Genomic DNA, 23,699 nt, shown 5'->3' with positions numbered 1-23,699 from the left:
ATGGAGTGTGTAGAAGTAAATGGTTGGCTTATTGTTGACATGCATGGAGTGTGTAGAAGTAAATGGTTAACTTATTGTTGACATGCATGGAGTGTGGAGACGTAAATGGTTAACTTATTGTTGACATGCATGGAGTGTGGAGACGTAAATGGTTAACTTATTGTTGACATGCATGGAGTGTGTAGAAGTAAATGGTTAACTTATTGTTGACATGCATGGAGTGTGGAGAAGTACACGGTTAGCTTATTGTTGACATGCATGGAGTGTGTAGAAGTAAATGGTTAACTTATTGTTGACATGCATGGAGTGTGGAGAAGTACACGGTTAGCTTATTGTTGACATGCATGGAGTGTGTAGAAGTAAATGGTTAACTTATTGTTGACATGCATGGAGTGTGGAGAAGTACACGGTTAGCTTATTGTTGACATGCATGGAGTGTGTAGAAGTAAATGGTTAGCTTATTGTTGACATGCATGGAGTGTGGAGAAGTACACGGTTAGCTTATTGTTGACATGCATGGAGTGTGTAGAAGTAAATGGTTAACTTATTGTTGACATGCATGGAGTGTGTAGAAGTAAATGGCTAGCTTATTGTTGACATGCATGGAGTGTGGAGAAGTACATGGTTAGCTTATTGTTGACATGTATGGAGTGTGGAGAAGTAAATCGTTAGCTTATTGTTGACATGCATGGAGTGTGTAGAAGTAAATGGCTAGCTTATTGTTGACATGCATGGAGTGTGGAGAAGTAAATGGTTGGCTTATTGTTGACATGCATGGAGTGTGGAGAAGTAAATCGTTAGCTTATTGTTGACATGCATGGAGTGTGGAGAAGTAAATGGTTAGCGTATTGTTGACATGCATGGAGTGTGTAGAAGTAAATGGTTAGCTTATTGTTGACATGCATGGAGTGTGGAGAAGTAAATGGTTAGCTTATTGTTGACATGTATGGAGTGTGGAGAAGTAAATCGTTAGCTTATTGTTGACATGCATGGAGTGTGTAGAAGTAAATGGTTAGCTTATTGTTGACATGCATGGAGTGTGTAGAAGTAAATGGTTGGCTTATTGTTGACATGCATGGAGTGTGGAGAAGTAAATGGTTAGCGTATTGTTGACATGCATGGAGTGTGTAGAAGTGAATGGTTAGCTTGAAGTGCATGGGACCATTTACGCAAGTATAGACGTCTGATATCTAATTAGCGGTGTAGTAATACCACATGACGTCAACATATCCACTTAATACACGCAATACATAATTATGTGATTGCTATTTTTATGCACGTTAATCTAAATAATATAAGTTACACCTGCATCTGTTTCAGTTTTGATTTACTCCTAGTTGTGCGAGAATAAATTTAAATAAACTATTCCTGCATCAGATTACCTTTTAGAAAGGCTGTTTACAGACTGTAATGTGACGATGTCAAGGTCGACAGATATCCCATAATTGTGACCATCTGTTTGGTAAAGGTTTAAATCAACTAAAGCTGGTTCAAACCCAGGTGTTATCTGCTACTGGAATTATGGGATATGGATTAATCTACTTAAATATGTAATAAACCTACGAAACTATGGGTAAAAATCTACTTATCTATCAGATAAACCTACTATACTATGGGAGAAAACTGCTAGATGGATAAACATTTAAAATGAATGGTTTAAAAAAACATTTTAAATTAAAACAATCCGCGTTGGTGCTGTTGTTTGTTGTTGTTCTGTTCTTGTCAACAACCTGACGTGTGTCAAGTTTTGACACTGGTTGCCACCCACTAACAGATCGTGTCATAGTGCTAGCCGTAGGGAGCTGTATGGTTGGGTCTGGGGGGTCTTCGTGTGGAGAAAGGGATGTTTATCCGAGGACTGATATGTTAGGTAGATTGCCGCGCTCGGGTGGGTGGGTTAAAATAAAAAGGGGGGGGGGGGGGAATGGCATGGAAATAAAACGTAAATAATAAAACTTTTTTTTTTTTGCTATCCGTAATTGTAAATAATTATCTTTAGCCGACATTGGTGGCACACATATCAGACTTAAGGTGCACCAGTCCCTAGTCTCGACCTGCTCGCGTGATTGGGCTGACACACACACACACACACACACACACAGAAACATGTACACACATATCAGACTTAAGGTGCACCAGTCCCCAGTCTCGACCTGCTGGCGTGATTGGGCTGACACACACACACACAGAAACATGTGCACACATATCAGACTTAAGGTGCACCAGTCCCCAGTCTCAACCTGCTCGCGTGATTGGGCCGACACACACACACAGAAACATTTGCACACATATCAGACTTAAGGTGCACCAGTCCCCAGTCTCAACCTGCTCGCGTGATTGGGCTGACACACACACACAGAAACATGTGCACACATATCAGACTTAAGGTGCACCAGTCCCTAGTCGCGACCTGCTCGCGTGATTGGGCCGACACACACACACAGAAACATGTGCACACATATCAGACTTATGGTGCACCAGCCCCTAGTCGCGACCTGCTCGCGTGATTGGGCCGACACACACATACACAGAAACATGTGCACACATATCAGACTTAAGGTGATTGGGCTGACACACACACACACAGAAACATGTGCACACATATCAGACTTAAGGTGATTGGGCTGACACACACACACAGAAACATGTGCACACATATCAGACTTAAGGTGATTGGGCTGACACACACACAGAAACATGTGCACACATATCAGACTTATGGTGCACCAGTCCCTAGTCGCGACCTGCTCGCGTGATTGGGCTGACACACACAAACATGTAAACACGTCAGTTACTGTGTGTGTGGGGTGGTGGTGGTGGGGAGGGGAGAGGGTGTCTTCTCTAGATACAGCTAGTGATAGCAACACAAAAATCTACTTGCATTAAAGCGTCACTCGCACACTCGTATATTTATGGGAATCGGCCCTACGTTTCGTGTTATGTTGTAATACTAATGCAAATAGAGGTCACCTATCAACCCACATGGCCTACAAATAGAGGTCAGCTACCAGCCCACATGGCCCACAAATAGAGGTCACCTACCAGCCCACATGGCCCACAGGTCATCTACCAGCCCACATGGCCCACAGGTCATCTACCAGCCCACATGGCCCACAAACAGAGGTCATCTACCAGCCCACATGGTCCACAAATAGAGGTCATCTATTAAACCCACATGTCCCACAAATAGAGGTCATCTATCAGCCCACATGGCCCACAAATAGAGGTCAGCCACCAGCCCACATGTCCCACAAACAGAGGTCAGCCACCAGCCCACATGGTCCACAAATAGAGGTCAGCCACCAGCCCACATGTCCCACAAACAGAGGTTATCCACCAGCCCACATGGCCCACAAATAGAGGTCATCTACCAGCCCACATGGCCCACAAAAAGAGGTCATCTACCAGCCCACATGGCCCACAAAAAGAGGTCATCTACCAGCCCACATGGCCCACAAAAAGAGGTCATCTACCAGCCCACATGGCCCACAAAAAGAGGTCATCTATTAAACCCACATGTCCCACAAATAGAGGTCATCTATTAAACCCACATGTCCCACAAATAGAGGTCATCTATCAGCCCACATGGCCCACAAATAGAGGTCACCTACCAGCCCACATGGCCCACAAATAGAGGTCATCTATTAAACCCACATGTCCCACAAATAGAGGTCATCTATCAGCCCACATGGCCCACAAATAGAGGTCACCTACCAGCCCACATGGTCCACAAATAGATGTCAGCTACCAGCCCACTACGGTAATATACCAACCATTATGGCCCCCATACATCAGTTACATATGTCCACCTATCCGACAACAACATATCAACCTACATTATATCAGCACATGACCTTGTTATGTCACATACTTGTGCAGACGTCAATGCCTACACTTAATAATCTCAGATTATCCAGATATCCTCCAAAAAAAAAGCGTTAAAACCCCTAGCTTCATATTACCAATCCCACCCTCTTTACAAAACCATGTAAAAATAACAAATTTTCACGAAACCTGCCCTTTGAAAACTGAACCAGACTTGTGTATGTTGTGCATCTGATATGTTTGATTTAGAATGTGCAGCTCCATACTGTCATAGCTCTCTATAGGACAGTTTTATGTCAGCGCACCTCTCTTAAAACTACACAAATTTTATCGCCTCCTCAACTTCTCACTCGTCTATAAAAACATAACGTCGTGTCGCATCCTATGATTTTCGGTAATTTTATCACGTTTTTTTTTAAACTAGGGTCAAAACATAATTCTAAAATGTATAAATCATTAAAGAAAAAAAAAACAAGTTATATAATGGTTGCAATAATCTTGTTTGACATTTAGTAATTATCTTTTATATATTTTTTTTAATTATGAAATTATCTGTATTACTTGCGAATTTCGAAATTTCGAAATTAATTTAAACTTGTTATTTTGAGTTAGTAAATGAGAAGTAAATAATGAACAGAAATTAACAAAAATATTCAAGGTATTAATAGAAGAGAACAGAACACGGACAAAAATTGTCATGGACTGTCGTCCATGAACGACCATGGACTGTTGTGGACTGTCGTGAACCTACAAATCCACTTTACCAACTCACCGATCTACTCCAACCTAACAGGTCAACATCCAACCCAGTCAACCCCAGCACACGTCAACCCCCAGCCCACAAGAGACCCCCCCCCCCCCCATCCGACAGATTAAGCACCAACTGTATAGATCACACCAACAGCCCTAGAACACTGAAGACTCTTAGACTCGATCAATGAGATTAGCCGTACACTGAGGCACCATGAATTTTCGATGATTTGAAAGATGCTATCTCACTCACAGTGAGGCTGGTCAATAATGTTAACCTCACAACAACACTCGTCGAACTGATCACGTGATTCGTCATATGACCCACGGTACGAGTTGTTTCTTCAGGGGAGAACACACATACACAGATCGTTGTAATTTTCTTAGCCTGAGGGGGGGGGGGCAAAAATAGTAACAATGTATATACCTAAGTTATAATATTATGTTAATAATAATATTAGTATTTAGATGTATATCGCTAAAATCAGTACATTTTAGAACATTTAGTATCAATATTGTTATACGAGTCAATCATTCAATCTACCATCCAATAAACCACCAACAACGATCCAAATAAATCTCGAATTATCGCCCGTGTATCACCAAACACAAACAAACAAAAAATTAAGAGCGCACTGACTGACCTTTGGTCTATACACCTGAGTGAATCCCACACATCCCCCCCCCACGTTCCCCCTCTGTAACACTAGTCCAACAGCCGTCACCAACATCATAGGGGACGACAGCGGTAGTCACGTGTCTCTCATCCTGCTACACAGTTACACGCTACAGTTGTTCTTCTTTTTAGCGCAATTTCCATTCTGGAGAATTGCGTTTATTAACCCGTCATTTCTGGATGTATGAATGTATGAATGGATGGATGGATGGATGGATGTGTGTCCGCAGCTTTAAGTCGTATCTCCTCCTCAACGAAGCAATATCGATGACTAGTTCCAAAAGCAATTATGTTAAGCAAGTTACGAGGATGAACATAGGCCATAAAAATTCCGGGTTTCTTTCATGGATTTCCCGGAAAAGCCAAAAAACCAGTTTTTGGCCCATATCTCGGCAACCAGACCACTTAGCGACTTGAAACATGTACCAATCGATTCCTGCCATAATTTAGAACAATATTGCCGAAGAAAGTTTTCAAAAATATCCTTTCGTTCGGTCACAATTTTTTTTTTGAATTAATTAAAATTTGGACCGAATTAGTAAGCATATTTATCCAACCACACCACACGCGTCATCACGTTCAATAGCTGCGCCATCACGTTCAATGGCTGTGTCATCACATTCAGTAGGCGCGCAATGGTTTTTAGTCATGTAACTCTATTGTAAATAAAACATGTAAAATACTGAAAAAAAATTAATAAAAACGTTTTAATAACTAACCAATGGTTTTACTAACCCTGCTCTTGATTTACGCTACGACAGAGCTATTTTTAGATAACATAAGGAAATTGCGCTTAAATGTCACTAGACTTTTTAATTAACTTGTTTTTACTTAGTTTGGTAATTTGTGTAGTTTGATTGACGCCAATATACGGTAATTTGTGTACTTTGATTGACGACAATATACGGTAATTTGTGTAGTTTGATGACGCCAATATACGGTAATTTGTGTAGTTTGATTGACGCCAATATACGGTAATTTGTGTAGTTTGATTGACGCCAATATACGGTAATTTGTGTAGTTTGATTGACGCCAATATACGGTAATGTGTGTAGTTTGACGCCAATATACGGTAATTTGTGTAATTTGATTGACGCCAATATACGGTAATTTGTGTCGTTTGATGACGGTAATTTAGATGCAATCCAAGTCACATTTTCAGGTGGCCATTGTGTAGTCATGGAAGTCTGGATGTTTGTGAAGACGGAATTATCTTAGACCTGTATGGGAACTATGTAGGACCTTATGGAAATTATGTAGGACCTCATAGAAACTATGTAGTACTTAATGGTAACTATGTAGGACCTTATGGTAATTATATAAGACCTATATGGGAACTATGAAGTAAAGTATGGGGACTATGTAGGACCTTAAGGAAATTATATAGGATCATGTTAACTATATAGTTTGGGAAGCAACTAGGTCTGTACTGTAACTTAGAAGGTCTTGAACTGAGTAGGACCTTTTTAAGAAGCAGATTGAACCTGAAAAAACCATAGTAACTGCTGAATCAATAGCTCGATTAGACCGAACAATTGCCGAGAAAACTGATATTAAAAATCTACCGAAAAAGGCCTATACTATAACTTCAAAGTATACCGAAGTGCTTTGTTCAAGAGGTTCTAACTCTACCAGACCCCGACCCTTCACTGTTTCTCCCTGCCGGGAACACACGACCCCGCCCAATGAAATAACTGAGATCCCCAGCTGCTAGCAATAAAAAAAATATTCTCGCTGTAAGATCAATAGGTCCAAACTCTGATTTGGTTTCACGGATCAACACCACTATATAGTAAGTATATAGTCACTCAATGTCCCAGCTGTCACGTGTTTTAAGTTCTTACAGTAAATAGTAAAGGCTGAACTTACTATTGTGAGTTACTCGGGATGGAGATCTATTGTATTAATAGAGTAGTCAAACTATCGAACAACGCGAATACCACATTGAACTAAAAATCTAAATCATCAGTTTAAACAGCCTTAGTCCATTTTTATTTTAAACCCACAAGATATTAAAAGAGTTGGGTCGGCCAAGGCAGGCATATATTTAAATCAAGCATACATTTGTACACGCGAGAGAGGGAAGACAGGATCATGAACCTGCTCGCGATGGCTTGTTTCCTTTATATGCCGTATATCAATCAAAAGAGTTAATGATGATGACGGCGGTACTGAAACCTAAAATATTAAATTAAATTACCCTCTTGGAACTAAAGGTTAATAGGTAGAGTTTCTTCCAGGCATCTCTTCGGGGGGGGAGGAAGCCCCCCCCCCCCCCGAACGAAATGAAATTTGTATAATTTATATAAAAAATATATACTTTTAACAGTGTCCGCCCCCCCCCCCCCCGAAGAAAGTTTACCGCCCCCCCCCCCCCGAAGATTTCAAGTGCCCCCCCCCCCCCCAGAGAAAAAAGTCGGGAAGAAACACTGTTAATAGGCCCGATGAAGTAGAGTTTAACTGTTTCTGTAACTTTGCCATTATGAAGGGATAGTGTGGTCAGTACTATGTTCAGTCACCTACTTTCTCTAACATGGGTCAAATTAGAGCTGATTTCACCGGGAGATGACAAACAGAGTGTAGCCCGGGATCCGACATTCATGAGAATATTTTATTTATGACATTTCAACCTAAAAATGAAACCAATTAGGCCTAATCAAGCTAAATGAATTGATTGCACCTCTAAAACTATCCCTCCCATAATTTAGAAAAAAATTAAACTTCTAGTTGTCCTACCCATTATCGTAGCGATATTCCCCCCCCCCCCCAACCATTATATATCACCACCAGATAGGCCTACAGGGAAATGTCACATTGTATTTTCCCTAACTGGCACATCAGATTTCATCACGTGACATACAATGACACGTCAGCCAAAGATATCGGATCATGTCAGCTGTACAGTGTACCTCACCATACCTCATCAACCATACCATACTCAACCCTCACCTAACTACAACCCAACCCATACAAACCGTAACCACCCCCCCCCCCCCCGTTTCTTCCTTAGCAAACTAGAACTCAACGAATACAAACAGCATGAAAGAAACCAACATTATATTGTATTCCCTTTCACGTAGACCCCCTTAATATATTCTGCATGCGTGCATACATTATCCAACAGCACGAACAATGGTAGATCTTTTGTACCCTCCCCCCCCCTCTCCCACCAACATGCAACTGAAAAGGTGGGCGGGGCACTTGTTAAAAAATAGAAGTCTCATAAACGCTTGAAAAACTTTGACGAAACAATACTTTTAAAACAATAACCTACATAAGAGGTGTATCCATTTTTAATTCGCCCCGAGAAATTTGTTTTCGATCGTGGCATTAGCGCTGGAGTGAGCTCCTGTGTTCTGTGTATGTGCACGCTTTTGTTTATGGCAGCGCCTTGTTAATATTTGATTCAATTATTGACGCAATAATGCACACCGACTTTTGGTGTTTTAGAATGTTATCAAACAGTAGTGTGTGAAAATAATTCGCACTTTTTTGGTGCTTTTTAATGATATCAAACAGTATTTTATTAGAGCAGATAGTAGGCTTCAAGAGTCGGCTATTTATATGATCAAATAATTAAGCCCTGGTGGCTGAGATTGATTGAATAATTTCAACATAACAATAGGAATGCTCACGTGACTATCAGTCTAAGAATTATATTATTCACTCTTTCAAATTATGAATTAATTGAACCATCAGACCAATTAAACCACCTGTAGATTGGTAATGATAGTCAATGTAATTATGACGTGTGAGTTATTTTCGCCAACATATGACACGACTACCCCCTCCCAGCCCTACCCCCTCCCACTACGCCGTTGAAACTGATACGCTGAACATGTATTGTATGGGCTGTGAATATTACACCATCCGCCTTCTATAATGACTCTCAGCGGAGACTGGGCCAAACCTTACTGTATTATATGACGGCACGCCGCTGAGATGTAGCCCACCACGTGACTCCCGCCAACATGTCTGCTGCCACAGACGACCCAGGCAGCACGTCGGAGTCCCACTGAACTTTACGCGGATGTTTTATTCAGTCAGCGTTTTCCAGAGGTCGCTCACACACCGGGTCGTGAGTTGGTTTTTGTTTTCATTAAATTTTAACCCTCATTCCATCCCTAGCCTCATCCGTCCCCACTCACTCCCCATCAATGTCACTCAGTCCCCACATCCCCATCCATTTTACCCATCCTCCAGCAGCTCCACTCATCCATCCTCAGCCGCCTCCAACCACCCCTGCTCACTCCCCATCCATCCACAACCACCCCCGCTTACTTCCCCACCCATCCCCATCCATATCCACCCACTCTCCCACCCAAATCTCTAACTACACAAAAAAGCAGCGTTTAATTAAAATTGTGAGACTGGCAGAGTACAAAGATAATTTAATTTTCTAGAGGCCTAACTCTTCAGATTTAATGTCATGTTTGATTAGGGGGAGGGGGAGGGGGAGGGGGAGAGTTGTCCAAATCTACAGTTGTTTGCTTCAGCGACCAAACGAAACCTTTTTTTATATAACCGTGGAGATCAAAGGTCACTGTATTGAGCATGCAACAGTATGGTTTGATGCCGTGTTAGTGTTGGATGTCATCTTCTACCCAGTGTTTTTTCCAGACTTTTTTCTCGCGGGGGGCACTTGAAATTTTCGGGGGGGGGGGGGGGGGGAGCGGTAGACTTTCTTCGGGGGGGGGGGGGGGGGCGGACTCTGTTAAAATTATATATTTTCTATATACATTATATAAATTTAATTTCGTTCGGGGGGGGGGGGCGGTAAAAATCCCCCCCCCCCCCCCCCGAAGAGATGCCTGGAAGAAACTCTGCTTCTACCTCGCAACTCGCCTCCTAAATTCGATAGATGCCAATATTTGTTAGCAGTTTGGCGAAACTGATTTACTTTTCATCACTAGCAGGATACGCCTTCACGTGTTAATAATAAAATATGGGCAATAGGAAATCTGTACTTCCGCCAAGGGGGACCATCAAGACAAACTTGTATGCCGATCACGGAAAGATGAATGCGAGCCACGGAAATATTCAAGCAGCCTAGCACGCAATGTGGCTATTAGGAGCTAATGGGGGAAATGCGAGACACCCAACTGATACGGTGGATAATTCATTACCGATGGCTGTGGTACTCTAAGACACAGCCTTACACAGCAGCATTATATTATCGTGTTAACTTGTTTAGTTTGAAATAAACATTAACCAAAACTTGCATTAAAAAACGCAACATTCATTAACGCCTAACACAGTTACACAGTAGCATTATATTATAGTGCTAACATGTTTAGTTTTAAATAAACATTAACCAAAAACTTACATTATAAAAAAACACAACGTACATTGCGGCTTTTAGAATAAATTTTTGAAGAAATATTTCGGAAAAAAAAATGACACTTCGCCGGAAGAAAGTCGCCGACCACTGTCTAGCACTCATCATAATCCTTGATTTAATCCTTAACCACGCTAGTTGATATATAGCTGCTAATTCAGCAGTTAGAATACTTATTGCTAACACGTTTAAGTAAAAAAATTACAATGTTAATAGCGGACTTGTGGCGGAAATCTTGTTTCATTACTTGTTGGGTAAAAAAAAAAATTACTATAAGAAAGAGTGTATTGCATCCCGTCTGAATGGATTTTCTCAGTCCAATTTTCATTCATTTACATTTACTCCAAGCCATTTCGTTTATTTTGTGCAAGTTATCTGTCCCGGGTGATAATGTAAAAAACTATACTATTGCCATCTAGTTAAATATTTAATCAATTCCCATTTAACCGTCACAAAATTCTATCGTCGTGTCAACACTATACACCAGAACATTTCAAAGTCCTGCAAGGCTTTCATCTGAGTTTCACTCACATCAAATTCTATGAGTGATGAGTTTCAATCACACAAAACATAATAATATGTTTGTTGAGGTTTATTCTCTCTTTCTCTCTCTTTCTCTCATACACACATATGTACACACAAACACATCAAGTCCACTCCGGGTCAATCACGGTCATTAAAAACATCCACATCCACATCCACTGCCTGACTGAATAAATGGCGAACAATGTGCGGGCTTTAATTAACAAAAGCAAAGTCTGCAATTTCCGGTGATTTTAGCCCCTTGATTCCTAGCGGGATGTTTTTAAACGGTGATCGCGTGGTTTTAATGAGTTATTTACTCAAAGGCTCGTTATTGTTGAGTCATTGATCCAGTCACTTGTAACATTAAACCCCCTAGATAACAAATATAAGTAATACCCAGCAATGAGCGATACTATAATAATATGGGGGAACATGGTGAGTAAATCTGGGTAGGGGGGTGACAGGTATCTAATAAATATCTCATTCAATGACGTCATGTGTTGACATTTTCCTCCACCCCTGGCCCACTCATCCTACGTGATGACAATAGTGACGACGTTAATTATTTAAACTCGGCCTCCTCTCCACCGTTACAGTCATTATCATCATCGCCACATGATGACTGCGGCGATGATGCGGCGATGATGATAATGACGATGTTAACTATTTACACTCGGCCTGACCACCCCCCCCCCCACTGTGACGTAACGCCCCTGCTGTCTTCATGTGTCAGTCAGGTAGTGACACGTATGTCAGTCAGGTAGTGACACGTATGTCAGTCAGGTAGTGACACGTATGTCAGTCAGGTAGTGACACTTATGTCAGTCAGGTAGTGACATGATTTGTGTCAGTCAGGTAGTGACACGTATGTTAGTCAGGTAGTGACACGTATGTCAGTCAGGTAGTGACATGACTTGTGTCAGTCAGGTAGTGACGAGACAGGTAGTGACATGACTTGTATCGGTCAGCTTGTCACATGACTTGTATCACAGAGATGATACTTAAGGACAAGTACAGAGTTTCTTCCAGGCATCTCTTCGGGGGGGGGGGCTTTGCCGAAAAAAAATTACCGCCCCCCCCCCCCCCGAACGAAATGAAACTTATATAATTTATATAGAAAATATATACTTTTAACAGTGTCCGAAAATTTCAAGTGCCCCCCTGGAGAAAAAAGTTTGGAAGAAACACTGGACAAGTCCTATACAGAGTTGACTCAGCGTGTATATGTAATATTTCTGACACTTGTCACTTTAACAGACACACATTTGGATCGCTGGTACCCCTGATGACCATAATCCCTCTTTTGTCTAACTCGTCTAACCTCTGATAACGATAATCCCTCTTTTGTCTAACTCGTCTAACCCCTGATGACGATAATCCCTCTTTTGTCTAACTCGTCTAACCTAGGCCTAACCGGCGCTACAGTTTCATCGGTGTAAATGCCTTAACTCTCATAGTCCTTGACCTTTGGATTATGATTCTGACCCTTCCCCACTCCTCAAGTAACATAAACAACTTAAGTACGGAGGGGGGGGGGAGGGGTCGAGTTGTATTGAGGATGTCTGGATCTCGTACCCACGACATGAACTGCTCGTACAATTAATATATGACTTATTGATTAAGGGATTCTGGATTGTCTTCTACGGGGTGAAGGCTCATGCCGGTCTTGGCACAATGGATCGGTTGTCGCCCCTGCCTCTTATTTCTCCATCTCCAAGTGTCGGAGGGTCACAGTTCGAGGACACAGAGGTATATCTCGCCGCTAGAGGCGGTGTAGACTTGTGGAGATCATAGAGCGATGGCCGGCTGATTCAGTTGACAAAAACTCTATATCTTTGTTTTCTGTCTGGTTTGATGCACGAGTCTTGCCGGGGCCGAGCACGCCAGTAAAGCAGGTATTACTGCTGAGGTTGTCAGTGTTGATGGTGTGTCTGTTGATGGTGAGGATGTGGCTGTTGGTGTAGAAGACGTGGTTTTGGTTTTTGATGTTGAAAGTGTGATTGTTAAAGTAGAGGATGTGGCTATTAATCAACTACGTACATAGAAACGCAACTAGGCTTAAATTTGCCGCAACCCCCTTCACCAATCCATAACTAATCCAACCCTGACTTGCACATTAAAGTTGAATGTAAAGCAAATAAATGAATAATTCAAGTGAACAAAACAAACTGTGAGCACCTGCATTTCTGACTAGAATTGTAGGCTCATGCTTTAAATAGCGTTCAAGTTTAAGGATTTAACTCATATAGAGCTATCTGTAAAGTGATTGGGGACATAATACAAAGCTAGTTTTATTTCAATTAATAGTAAAGCCATCTGCAGAGTAATTGATTTAATTAATTGTGGGGTGTATAAGGTCATGTTTATTCATTAGTGTATTATCACCCCCACCCCCCCCCCCCCACCCCCCGACTGACCCCCACCTGAACTGAACAGGCCGTAATTCTATAGGAAGGGTGAGTGGCACACCTAGATGTGTACTGGCCTATGGTAATACTGTCGCCTAGCATATGACATAAGGCCCACCCCCTCCCTCGACATCTGGTAGCTGACAATAGTCCGTAAAGAAAAAACTGACGACCAAAACAAGCCACCAAAACATATGTAGAGATAAGATGACCGTGTGTAAAAGTGCAAGAAAATAGTTGTTTATTCAAACATTTGACTTGGATCGCACGCTCTAATCAAACTAAACACACTTTATTTTTAACAATTTTTTCGATGTTATAATGTGTAAATTATTTAAAAGTAAAGTAACAATGTTTTCACAAACTTTATTGAGAGTGTTCTTATGTACCATGCATTAATCCAACAGGACCGGCTACGAGTCAACACCAACACTCACAACACACGCACCCACAACACCAGCACCCACAACCCCAGCACCCACAACACCAGCACCCACAACACTAGCACCCACAACACCAGCACCCACAACACTAGCACCCACAACACCAGCACCCACAACCCCAGCACCCACAACACCAGCACCCACAACCCCAGCACTCACAACACCAGCACCCACAACACCAGCACCCACAACACCAACACTCACAACACCAGCACCCACAACACCAGCACCCACAACACCAACACTCACAACACAGCACTCACAACACCAGCACCCACAACACCAGCACCCACAACCCCAGCACCCACAACACCAGCACCCACAACACCAACACTCACAACACAGCACTCACAACACCAGCACCCACAACACCAGCACCCACAACCCCAGCACCCACAACACCAACACCCACAACACCAGCACCCACAACACCAGCACTCACAACACCAGCACTCACAACACCAGCACCCACAACCCCAACACCCACAACCCCAACATCCACAACACCAGCACCCACAACCCCAACATCCACAACACCAGCACCCACAACACCAGCATCCACAACACCAGCACCCACAACACCAGCACCCACAACACCAGCACTCACAACACCAGCACCCACAACACCAGCACCCACAACACCAGCACTCACAACACCAGCACTCACAACACCAGCACCCACAACCCCAGCACCCACAACACCAGCACCCACAACACCAGCACTCACAACCCCAGCACCCACAACACCAGCACCCACAACACCAGCACTCACAACCCCAGCACCCACAACACCAGCACCCACAACACCAGCACCCACAACACCAGCACTCACAACACCAGCACCCACAACCCCAGCACCCACAACACCAACACCCACAACACCAGCATCCACAACACCAACACCCACAACACCAGCACCCACAACACCAGCATCCACAACACCAGCACAACACCAGCACCCACAACCCCAACACCCACAACCCCAACATCCACAACACCAGCACCCACAACCCCAGCACCCACAACACCAACACCCACAACCCCAACACCCACAACCCCAACATCCACAACACCAGCACCCACAACCCCAGCACCAACAACACCAGCACCCACAACACCAACACTCACAACACAGCACTCACAACATCAGCACAACATCAGCACCCACAACACCAGCACCCACAACACCAGCACCCACAACCCCAGCACCCACAACACCAACACCCACAACCCCAACACCCACAACCCCAACACCCACAACACCAGCATCCACAACACCAGCATCCACAACCCCAGCACCCACAACACCAGCACTCACAACACCAGCACTCACAACCTCAGCACCCACAACACCAGCACCCACAACACCAGCACCCACAACACCAGCACTCACAACACCCACAACACCAGCACCCACAACCCCAGCACCCACAACCCCAGCACAACACCAGCACCCACAACACCAGCACCCACAACCCCAGCACCCACAACCCCAGCACCCACAACCCCAGCACAACACCAGCACCCACAACACCAGCACCCACAACCCCAGCACCCACAACCCCAGCACAACACCAGCACCCACAACACCAGCACCCACAACCCCAGCACCCACAACCCCGGCACCAACAACACCCACAACCCCAGCACCCACAACACCAGCACCCACAACCCCAGCACCCACAACACCAGCACTCACAACACCAACACCCACAACCCCGGCACCAACAACACCCACAACCCCAGCACCCACAACACCAGCACCCACAACACCAGCACCCACAACCCCAGCACTCACAACACCAGCACCCACACCACAAGCACCCACAACACCCACAACACCAACATCTCATCTAGATCAATACCCACGGCCCGCGTGTTTTCTTCTCGTGCGACCCTGACATCTATCGTCTGATCATACCAAGATGGCGGAGTGCAGTTTTTTTCTATTGATTATCACACACGTTTGTCCTACCTTCACACCGTGCGAGGGTGGAGTCACGTGTTTTATCCAGGTGGGGCGTAAAGGGGGGGGGGTAAATCAAGCGTGGACAACCGTGCAAAGAACCGGTTATTTTCTAATACCATCCTCTCATATTGTTCATTAGCCGGCTTTTGTTTCTTCCTGACTTTTCTGACTTTAATTCGGTAGAAAAAGGTTGCCGGCTTGTATTTTTTTGATAGGCCTGCTCACATACCGGCTTTTATCTTGTGATAGGTATATACACAGGCTAATACACCGGCTTTAGTTTAATAGTTTAATCACATGGCTCTCATTCCGAGTTTAACATTACAGGTGGTCAGAGCTGATGTGCCTATTGTGTCGTGTCGGTCAGCTCATGCCCTACCAACTAAACGCAATGGTTTGCCAGTAGCATAGCGAGGGGGGGGGGGACGATAGATGTCCCCGGGGGGCGCCGACCTTTGGGGGCGCCAAAATGGGTTGGAAAAATAAATTGAAAGTTTGAGGGGGGGGGGTGAAAGTCGAAATCTTGAGGGGGGGGTGCAAATCGAAATCTTGAGGGGGGGGGGTGTGCAAATCGAAAGTTTGAGGGGGGGTGCAAATCGAAATCTTGAGGCGAGGGGGTGCAAATCGAAATCTTGAGGGGGGGGGTGCAAATTGAAAAGTTTGTCCCCGGGCGCCGGGAAGGGTCGCTACGCCTCTGTGGTTTGCTTAATTGATCAGCACAATATGACATACATGAGTAGTGTGAAGTTTTACAGAGATCAAAATTGTGTATGATGTTTGACATAGAAACATATGTAGTGTGATGTTTTATATTCAAAAATATGTAGCGTAATGTTTTATATAGAAACATATTTGGTGAGAAGTAATTTATACAAACATATCAGCAAAATGCGTAACGATATTTATGTACAAGTCTACACGTGCATATGCTAATGAGTTTACTATACATGAATGCGGTTCATGAGTTTTATGTGTGTTACGTGTGTAGGTGGCTTTGTTATTAAAGGTTGCGTGTGCATGTGTATCGTGTATATGTGAATTCATACACACACATACTTAGGCTGATTTTACGGTCAACGCTTATTCATAGACAACCACAACACAAGTTGTACACAGCATCACCATGTACATATCCCAACACATTACACATCACCGTGTACATATCCCAACACATTACACAACATCACCGTGTACACATCCCAACACATTACACAACATCACCGTGTACACATCCCAACACATTACACAACATCACCGTGTACATATCCCAACACATTACACAACATCACCGTGTACATATCCCAACACATTACACAACATCACCGTGTACATATCCCAACACATTACACAACATCACCGTGTACATATCCCAACACATTACACAACATCACCGTGTACATATCCCAACACATTACACAACATCACCGTGTACATATCCCAACACATTACACAACATCACCGTGTACATATCCCAACACATCACATATCACCATGTACATATCCCAACACATTACACAACATCTATGAACACATGTTTACATAACAAATAACACGCCTGTCCTACAGCCCTAAACATGAATCGATACATAATGTGTATCAGCATATTTTGCTCCAGTGGTAAGCTAAGTCTTGAATCCTAACATTCATTGAAGGGAAATTCTCTTATATAGGCAACTACCTACATGCACGCCCAGTTTTAGTCTCATCAGCTAATTTTCGATACCGGTTTACCAAGTTTTAATTGAGAAAAAAAGTCAACTCTAAGACAAATTATTTTAGAATTGACCACACGCCATCAATAGCCCACTGTGTCTGAGAAAGATTGAGAAACTACTGATAGAGCAATCAATAGATTCCCTTAGCAGTGCCGTGACGGCCGACACGATGGGTACAGCGGGGCACGGGAGGTGGAGAAAAGCTTTCACTCACGGTAGGGATCTTGTAATGACATCAGTAGGTTTGGTACCAAAATCTAGGGTCTTTGTTCGATAGTACACTACTTAAAATCTTTTTGTTCGATATTACACTACTTAAAATCTTTTTGTTCGATATTACACTACTTAAAATCTTTTTGTTCGATATTACACTACTTAAAATCTTTTTGTTCGATATTACACTACTTAAAATCTTTTTGTTCGATATTACACTACTTAAAATCTTTTTGTTCGATAGTACACTACTTTAAATGTTTTTGTTCGATATTACACTACTTTAAATGTTTTTGTTCGATATTACACTACTTTAAATGTTTTTGTTCGATATTACACTACTTAAAATCTTTTTGTTCGATATTACACTACTTAAAATCTTTTTGTTCGATATTACACTACTTAAAATCTTTTTGTTCGATAGTACACTACTTTAAATGTTTTTGTTCGATATTACACTACTTTAAATGTTTTTGTTCGATATTACACTACTTTAAATGTTTTTGTTCGATATTACACTACTTTAAATGTTTTTGTTCGATATTACACTACTTTAAATGTTTTTGTTCGATATTACACTACTTTAAATGTTTTTGTTCGATGTTACACTACTTTAAATGTTTAGTTCGATATTACACTACTTTAAAAGTTTTTGTTCGATATTACACTACTTTAAATGTTTTTGTTCGATATTACACTACTTTAAATGTTTTTGTTCGATATTACACTACTTTAAATGAGTAGGTTTGGTACCAAACTCTAAGGCCCTTGTTCAATATTACACTACTTTGAATGCATACGTTTTGGTGGTCCTAGTTGCTTTGACCACAGGTGGTTTGACCATAGGGGGTTTGACCACAGGTGCTTTGACCATAGGGGGTTTGACCACAGCAGAGCTTTGACCATAGGTGGTTTGACCATAGGGGGTTTGACCACAGGTGCTTTGACCATAGGGGGTTTGACTACAGCGGGGCTTTGACCACATGGGGGGGGGGGCACAATACATAGAATTTAAAATAGAAATTATAAAATGCAATTTTAATTTTTTAATTTTAATTTCTGATACAATTGATACCATTTAATTTTATACTTGTTTTCTGAAAGTCCATTTACTAAAATAGTCAAGAACGATATTTTAGTCTCCACATACAGGCTGGTGCTAGACCTCATAGATTTATTTTAAATATAAATGGAACACAAATAATGCGACATATAACAAGTTTCACAAATAAATAATGTAGATGTACTAGAAAATACATAGCATATATAAAGGATAAAAAGGATAAAAAACATGCCAACAGTATAATCAAAGAGGTAATACTTGTATGGTTAACTAAATGGCAGAAGAATTAACATACTATTACATCCTGCCGCAATTTAAAACATAATTACATAACTTTTAAAATTAATCCTTACCATATGTGGACAAGGCGCTTTTTATCAAACGCCAGCATTGGACAAACCATCTGTGATCAAAGACCCTATATGGATAAAACACATGTGATCAAAGCCGCACTCAGCGCTTGTGATAAAACACCCGTTTACAAACCGCCTGTGATCAAAGACCCTCTGCTAAGAAAACACCTGTCGTCAAACCCCCTATCGTCAAACGCCCATGGTCAAAACCCCGTTATGGTCAAAGCCCCACTGTGGTCAAACCACCTATGGTCAAACCCCCTATGGTCAAAGCACCTGTGGTCAAAGGTCCGCGCACCCGTTTTGGTAACAAAATATATGATGAATTTTGTTAGCTACATGTATGGCCCATATCCTCTTTTATCCTGAATACACAGAAGACAACAGAAGAATTAATTAGAAATATTTAAGTAAATGACTACAATTTGCCTAACAAATGAGCAGTTGTCAGATCTCTCTTCGACTACAAAGACGAACTAATGAGCAGATAAAATGAGGAGATAACCATGCCTTCATGAGCATACACACTCAGATCTCGCAGTTTTTAAGAAAAAAAATTCAGTTCTATCATGTCATATGTATGGCAGCTGTTGATTACGCAATGCCTGTAATAGAAGTTCAGTAAAACAGGTTAACTCTACTTAAACTGTACAGAACATAGCTTTTTTACCTTCCGAAATGTAAATAATAATATCTTATGGCAATCAAATACGATAAACTTTTAAAAAATACGATAACAGATAGGAGGATATTTCTGTACTAAACCTGTCTTCTTTAGGCAGGAAACTATTTTACATTGCCTACAACAAGCGTAACACAAAAACAACTTCCTGACATGTGGGACGTAAATTTAACTGAACATGTCTTTTCACATTGTGCTCACCTTTCGTGTTTTTTTTTAATTTATCCCCCCCCCCTACCCTCCTCTCCCGTCTCACTGGCAAAGTTTGGCGTGAGTGTGCCTCCCTGTACCACGTGATACGTCTGTTATCTCCACAGATACCCACGTCAACCAGATAGATCTCACAAAGCGGGAATTCCCACAACAAGCCGTTATTCGCCTGTCCATATATATAGGTGGAATCGGCTGGATAAGGGGATAAGACTACAAGAATGCCAGAAATCTGCCTACAGTAACTGGCAACAGTCCTCTGCTAGTGGCTCACAGACAAGTGGATACATGGATCTCACGATTCTACCCACTCTAGCTCTCTGGGGAGTCGTGGGTTATAAAGGGGAGTATATGGCTGCATACCAAGCTTCTAGATGAGGGCAAGAGGGTGGGGGGGGGGGGGGGAGCTGAGGAGTCATGGGTATAAATTGGATTATATGGGAGTATATGGCTGCATACCAGGGTCAATGGGAGGGAACATCATTGTACTGGTAGGTGAGGAGCGATGAATATGATAGTGGATGTAAGACAGTGTGTGTAAGTGTGTGTAAGACAGGAGATATGAGAAAGTTGTGTGTATACGGCAATAGGTGTAAGAAAGTTGTGTGAATAGGCGAGATGGTGTACGAAAGTTGCTTGAGCAGGGTATTGTGTGTAAGAAAATGTGTGAACAGGATAGTTGGTTTAAGAAAGTTGTGTGAATAGGAACAACGGATAAAATAATAAATAGTATATATATATATATATATATATATATATATATATATATATATATATATATATATATATATATATATATATATATATATATATATATATATATATATATATATATCAAGGGTGGGTCCTACTGTAATTAAACGTTCCAACGACACATGCCACAACCAGTAGAATGTACCGTCTAGAATGAAGAGAAAACTGACACCATTCACTGTCTAAGTAGAGATGTTACGACACACAAGACAAGGCAAGAGAGGGAGAAAGAAAAAGAAATATGAATATTCAATGTATTAAGCTTACAGCCTCGATAGTCGGCACGAAATGGGAAATAACTCGAGCTGTCCCCCTTGATGGGATCAATACAGTCTAGCTGCGTCTATGGTAGAAACATGTCCGGGCTAGGTCGCCTATGCTGTAATCTGTTTGATTTCTTCAAGTCGATTCGGTTTTATTCCGGTGCTGCGGTCTACAACGAAAATAATTGACACAGCCCAGCGAAGCTTGTATAGGTTTAACAAAGCTGCAAGAATCAATGCTGCTTGGTATAATTTGTTGCTTGCATTAGTTACAGCATTCTCGTTTACTCCCAGTCTATGTGAGGTGGTCAAACTTTACACAGGCATGTGTACGTATGTCAATAAACTGTATACAGAACAATCTTATGTACACACATCAATAGCCTGTACACAACGCAATCGTATGTACATACATCAATAACTTGTACAATATTCAGTCTGTGTATCAGTTACCAGTATAGGGATTGTGTATTATTAATATTAGTGAACACATAAAGTGACGTATTTACATTTCCCAATCGCCATATATCGGTATACAGCATATCCATAAGTTACTCCCTCATATCACAGAACATTTTAGGATAGCCCCCCCCCCCCCTCCAACACACACACACACACACGCACACACATACACAAACCACATCAACATTTTTACCACAAAGCAGATTTTGCATTATTAAGCTTTTCTAAACAGCAAAATATTGCAAAAACATCAGAACATAAATCAGTGTTGAAAACAATTATTAACTCAAATATTACAATACTACGCCAATCTTTTACGTTATGTGTTGTGTGCGGTCTAAATTTAGATTATTTTGTATTCACTGCCTACATTTTATATTATGTTAAACCGAGAATTCTTTTGATTGTAAAAATAACAGCTGACTGAGTGCATGTGTGTGCCTCTGCTTTGTTGTTGTTGTAAATATCAATAACTGTCGTCATATGTAAATCTATAATGAGCACCTAGTGTTTATAAGTTTAAGAGTCTTAGCTTTTCTTCTTATTTAATATAATGAGGATTCAAATTTTGTATACCAAGTTATTATAGTTTAAATCCATCGCCTATGCCTTCATTGCCCCCTCTCATCCACCCCCATCGCCCACCCATCTGATTACAAATTGTTATTAGTAGTCTATAAATCCATATCAAAATATAAAACCATGTTTACTTACTAGATTTTCTTACCTTGGTTTTACCACCAGAACACTCAAGTTAAATTTCCTGTCGTGTCAGTTTCTCAGCTATAGTCCATTAAAATACAACTGTGACAGCAATAGTCCATTCAAATACAACTGTGCAGCAATAGTCCATTCAAACAAAACTGTAACCACGCTTCAGTCTCTTGTCCATTTAATTAAGACACACCAAGTCCTTCAGCTAAAACTGAGATCCCACGTTTTCTTGTCCATTATTCCTTAACTAAAACGACACAAAGGCACATGTTCATTTACCTAAGAATATGTAGTTTCCAAGTACACAAACAGCAAAATAACACTAGACGAATGTGCTTTATTCGTACAGACTAGACTGCTCACAACTAGTCTACTCACAACTAGTCTACTTACTACTAGTCACAACTAGTCTACTCACAACTAGTCTACTCACAACTAGTCTACTCACAACTAGTCTACTCACAACTAGTCTACTCACAACTAGTCTACTCACAACTAGTCTACTCACAACTAGTCTACTCACAACTAGTCTACTCACAACTAGTCTACTCACAACTAGTCTATTCACAACTAGTCTACTCATAACTAGTCACAACTAGTCTACTCACAACTAGTCTACTCACAACTAGTCTACTTACTACTAGTCACAACTAGTCTACTCACAACTAGTCTACTCACAACTAGTCTACTTACTACTAGTCACAACTAGTCTACTCACAACTAGTCTACTCACAACTAGTCTACTCACAACTAGTCTACTCACAACTAGTCTACTCACAACTAGTCTACTCACAACTAGTCTATTCACAACTAGTCTACTCATAACTAGTCACAACTAGTCTACTTACAACTAGTCTACTCACAACTAGTCTACCCACAACTACTCACAACTAATCTACTCACAACTAATCTACTCACAACTAATCTACTCACAACTAATCTACTCACAACTAGTCTACTCACACAACTATACAACTCACATAGGCTAAAAACACTACTGACTCTACTAGATGAAAGTGCCTTACTTACACAATTAGTCTACTCACACTACAAGTCTACCGGCATAGCTATAGTACTCACACAGGCCAACCCCACTACTCCTGCTGCTGGGGCGGGGATAGCGAGGCTAGCACGCATGTCCCACCCGCTGACAATTCGCACGTGCGATCCTAGGACGGTCTGCTCACGCTTGCCTCAAGACGCCGGTCGTGTTGTTTACACGGGCGGTTTATCTAAGAAAAACTGCTTAACTTTAACAGTACATAGCCGGCTAATTTTCATAACCGGTTACGTTTAATGTATATACCCGATTTAAGTTACTGTCGTAGGCGGCTATA

The 23,699-nt window shown here is 41.8% G+C and overlaps 2 protein-coding genes across 4 annotated transcripts in view; one reads left to right on the top strand and one right to left on the bottom strand.

Moving 5' to 3' along the window:
* LOC131940787 (potassium channel subfamily K member 4-like) overlaps positions 1-22,601 on the bottom strand; it is a 50,473-nt gene extending 27,872 nt beyond the window's left edge. For 2 of the 3 annotated variants that reach the window (XM_059299600.1, XM_059299597.1), the window contains exon 1: positions 22,376-22,601. The gene's annotated coding sequence lies outside the window, so the exon portion shown is untranslated. Of the gene's footprint in view, positions 1-21,190; positions 21,287-22,375 lie in introns of those variants that run through there. The other variant, XM_059299599.1, reaches the window with a different exon arrangement.
* LOC131940806 (mucin-2-like) lies at positions 11,537-15,866 on the top strand. Its single transcript, XM_059299636.1, has 5 exons — positions 11,537-11,549; positions 14,222-14,309; positions 14,401-14,519; positions 14,641-14,843; positions 15,042-15,866. The coding sequence occupies exons 1-5, from the start codon at positions 11,537-11,539 to the stop codon at positions 15,864-15,866; spliced, it is 1,248 nt and encodes a 415-aa protein (XP_059155619.1).
* Positions 22,602-23,699: the final 1,098 nt, after the last annotated feature.

Source organism: Physella acuta, unplaced genomic scaffold, assembly GCF_028476545.2.
Source record: "Physella acuta isolate Inbredline_101_S28 unplaced genomic scaffold, ASM2847654v3 ptg000331l, whole genome shotgun sequence".
Taxonomy (NCBI): Eukaryota; Metazoa; Mollusca; class Gastropoda; family Physidae; genus Physella; species Physella acuta.
Note: the sequence above shows the minus strand (reverse complement) of the source record. Positions and strands in the feature narration are given on the sequence as shown.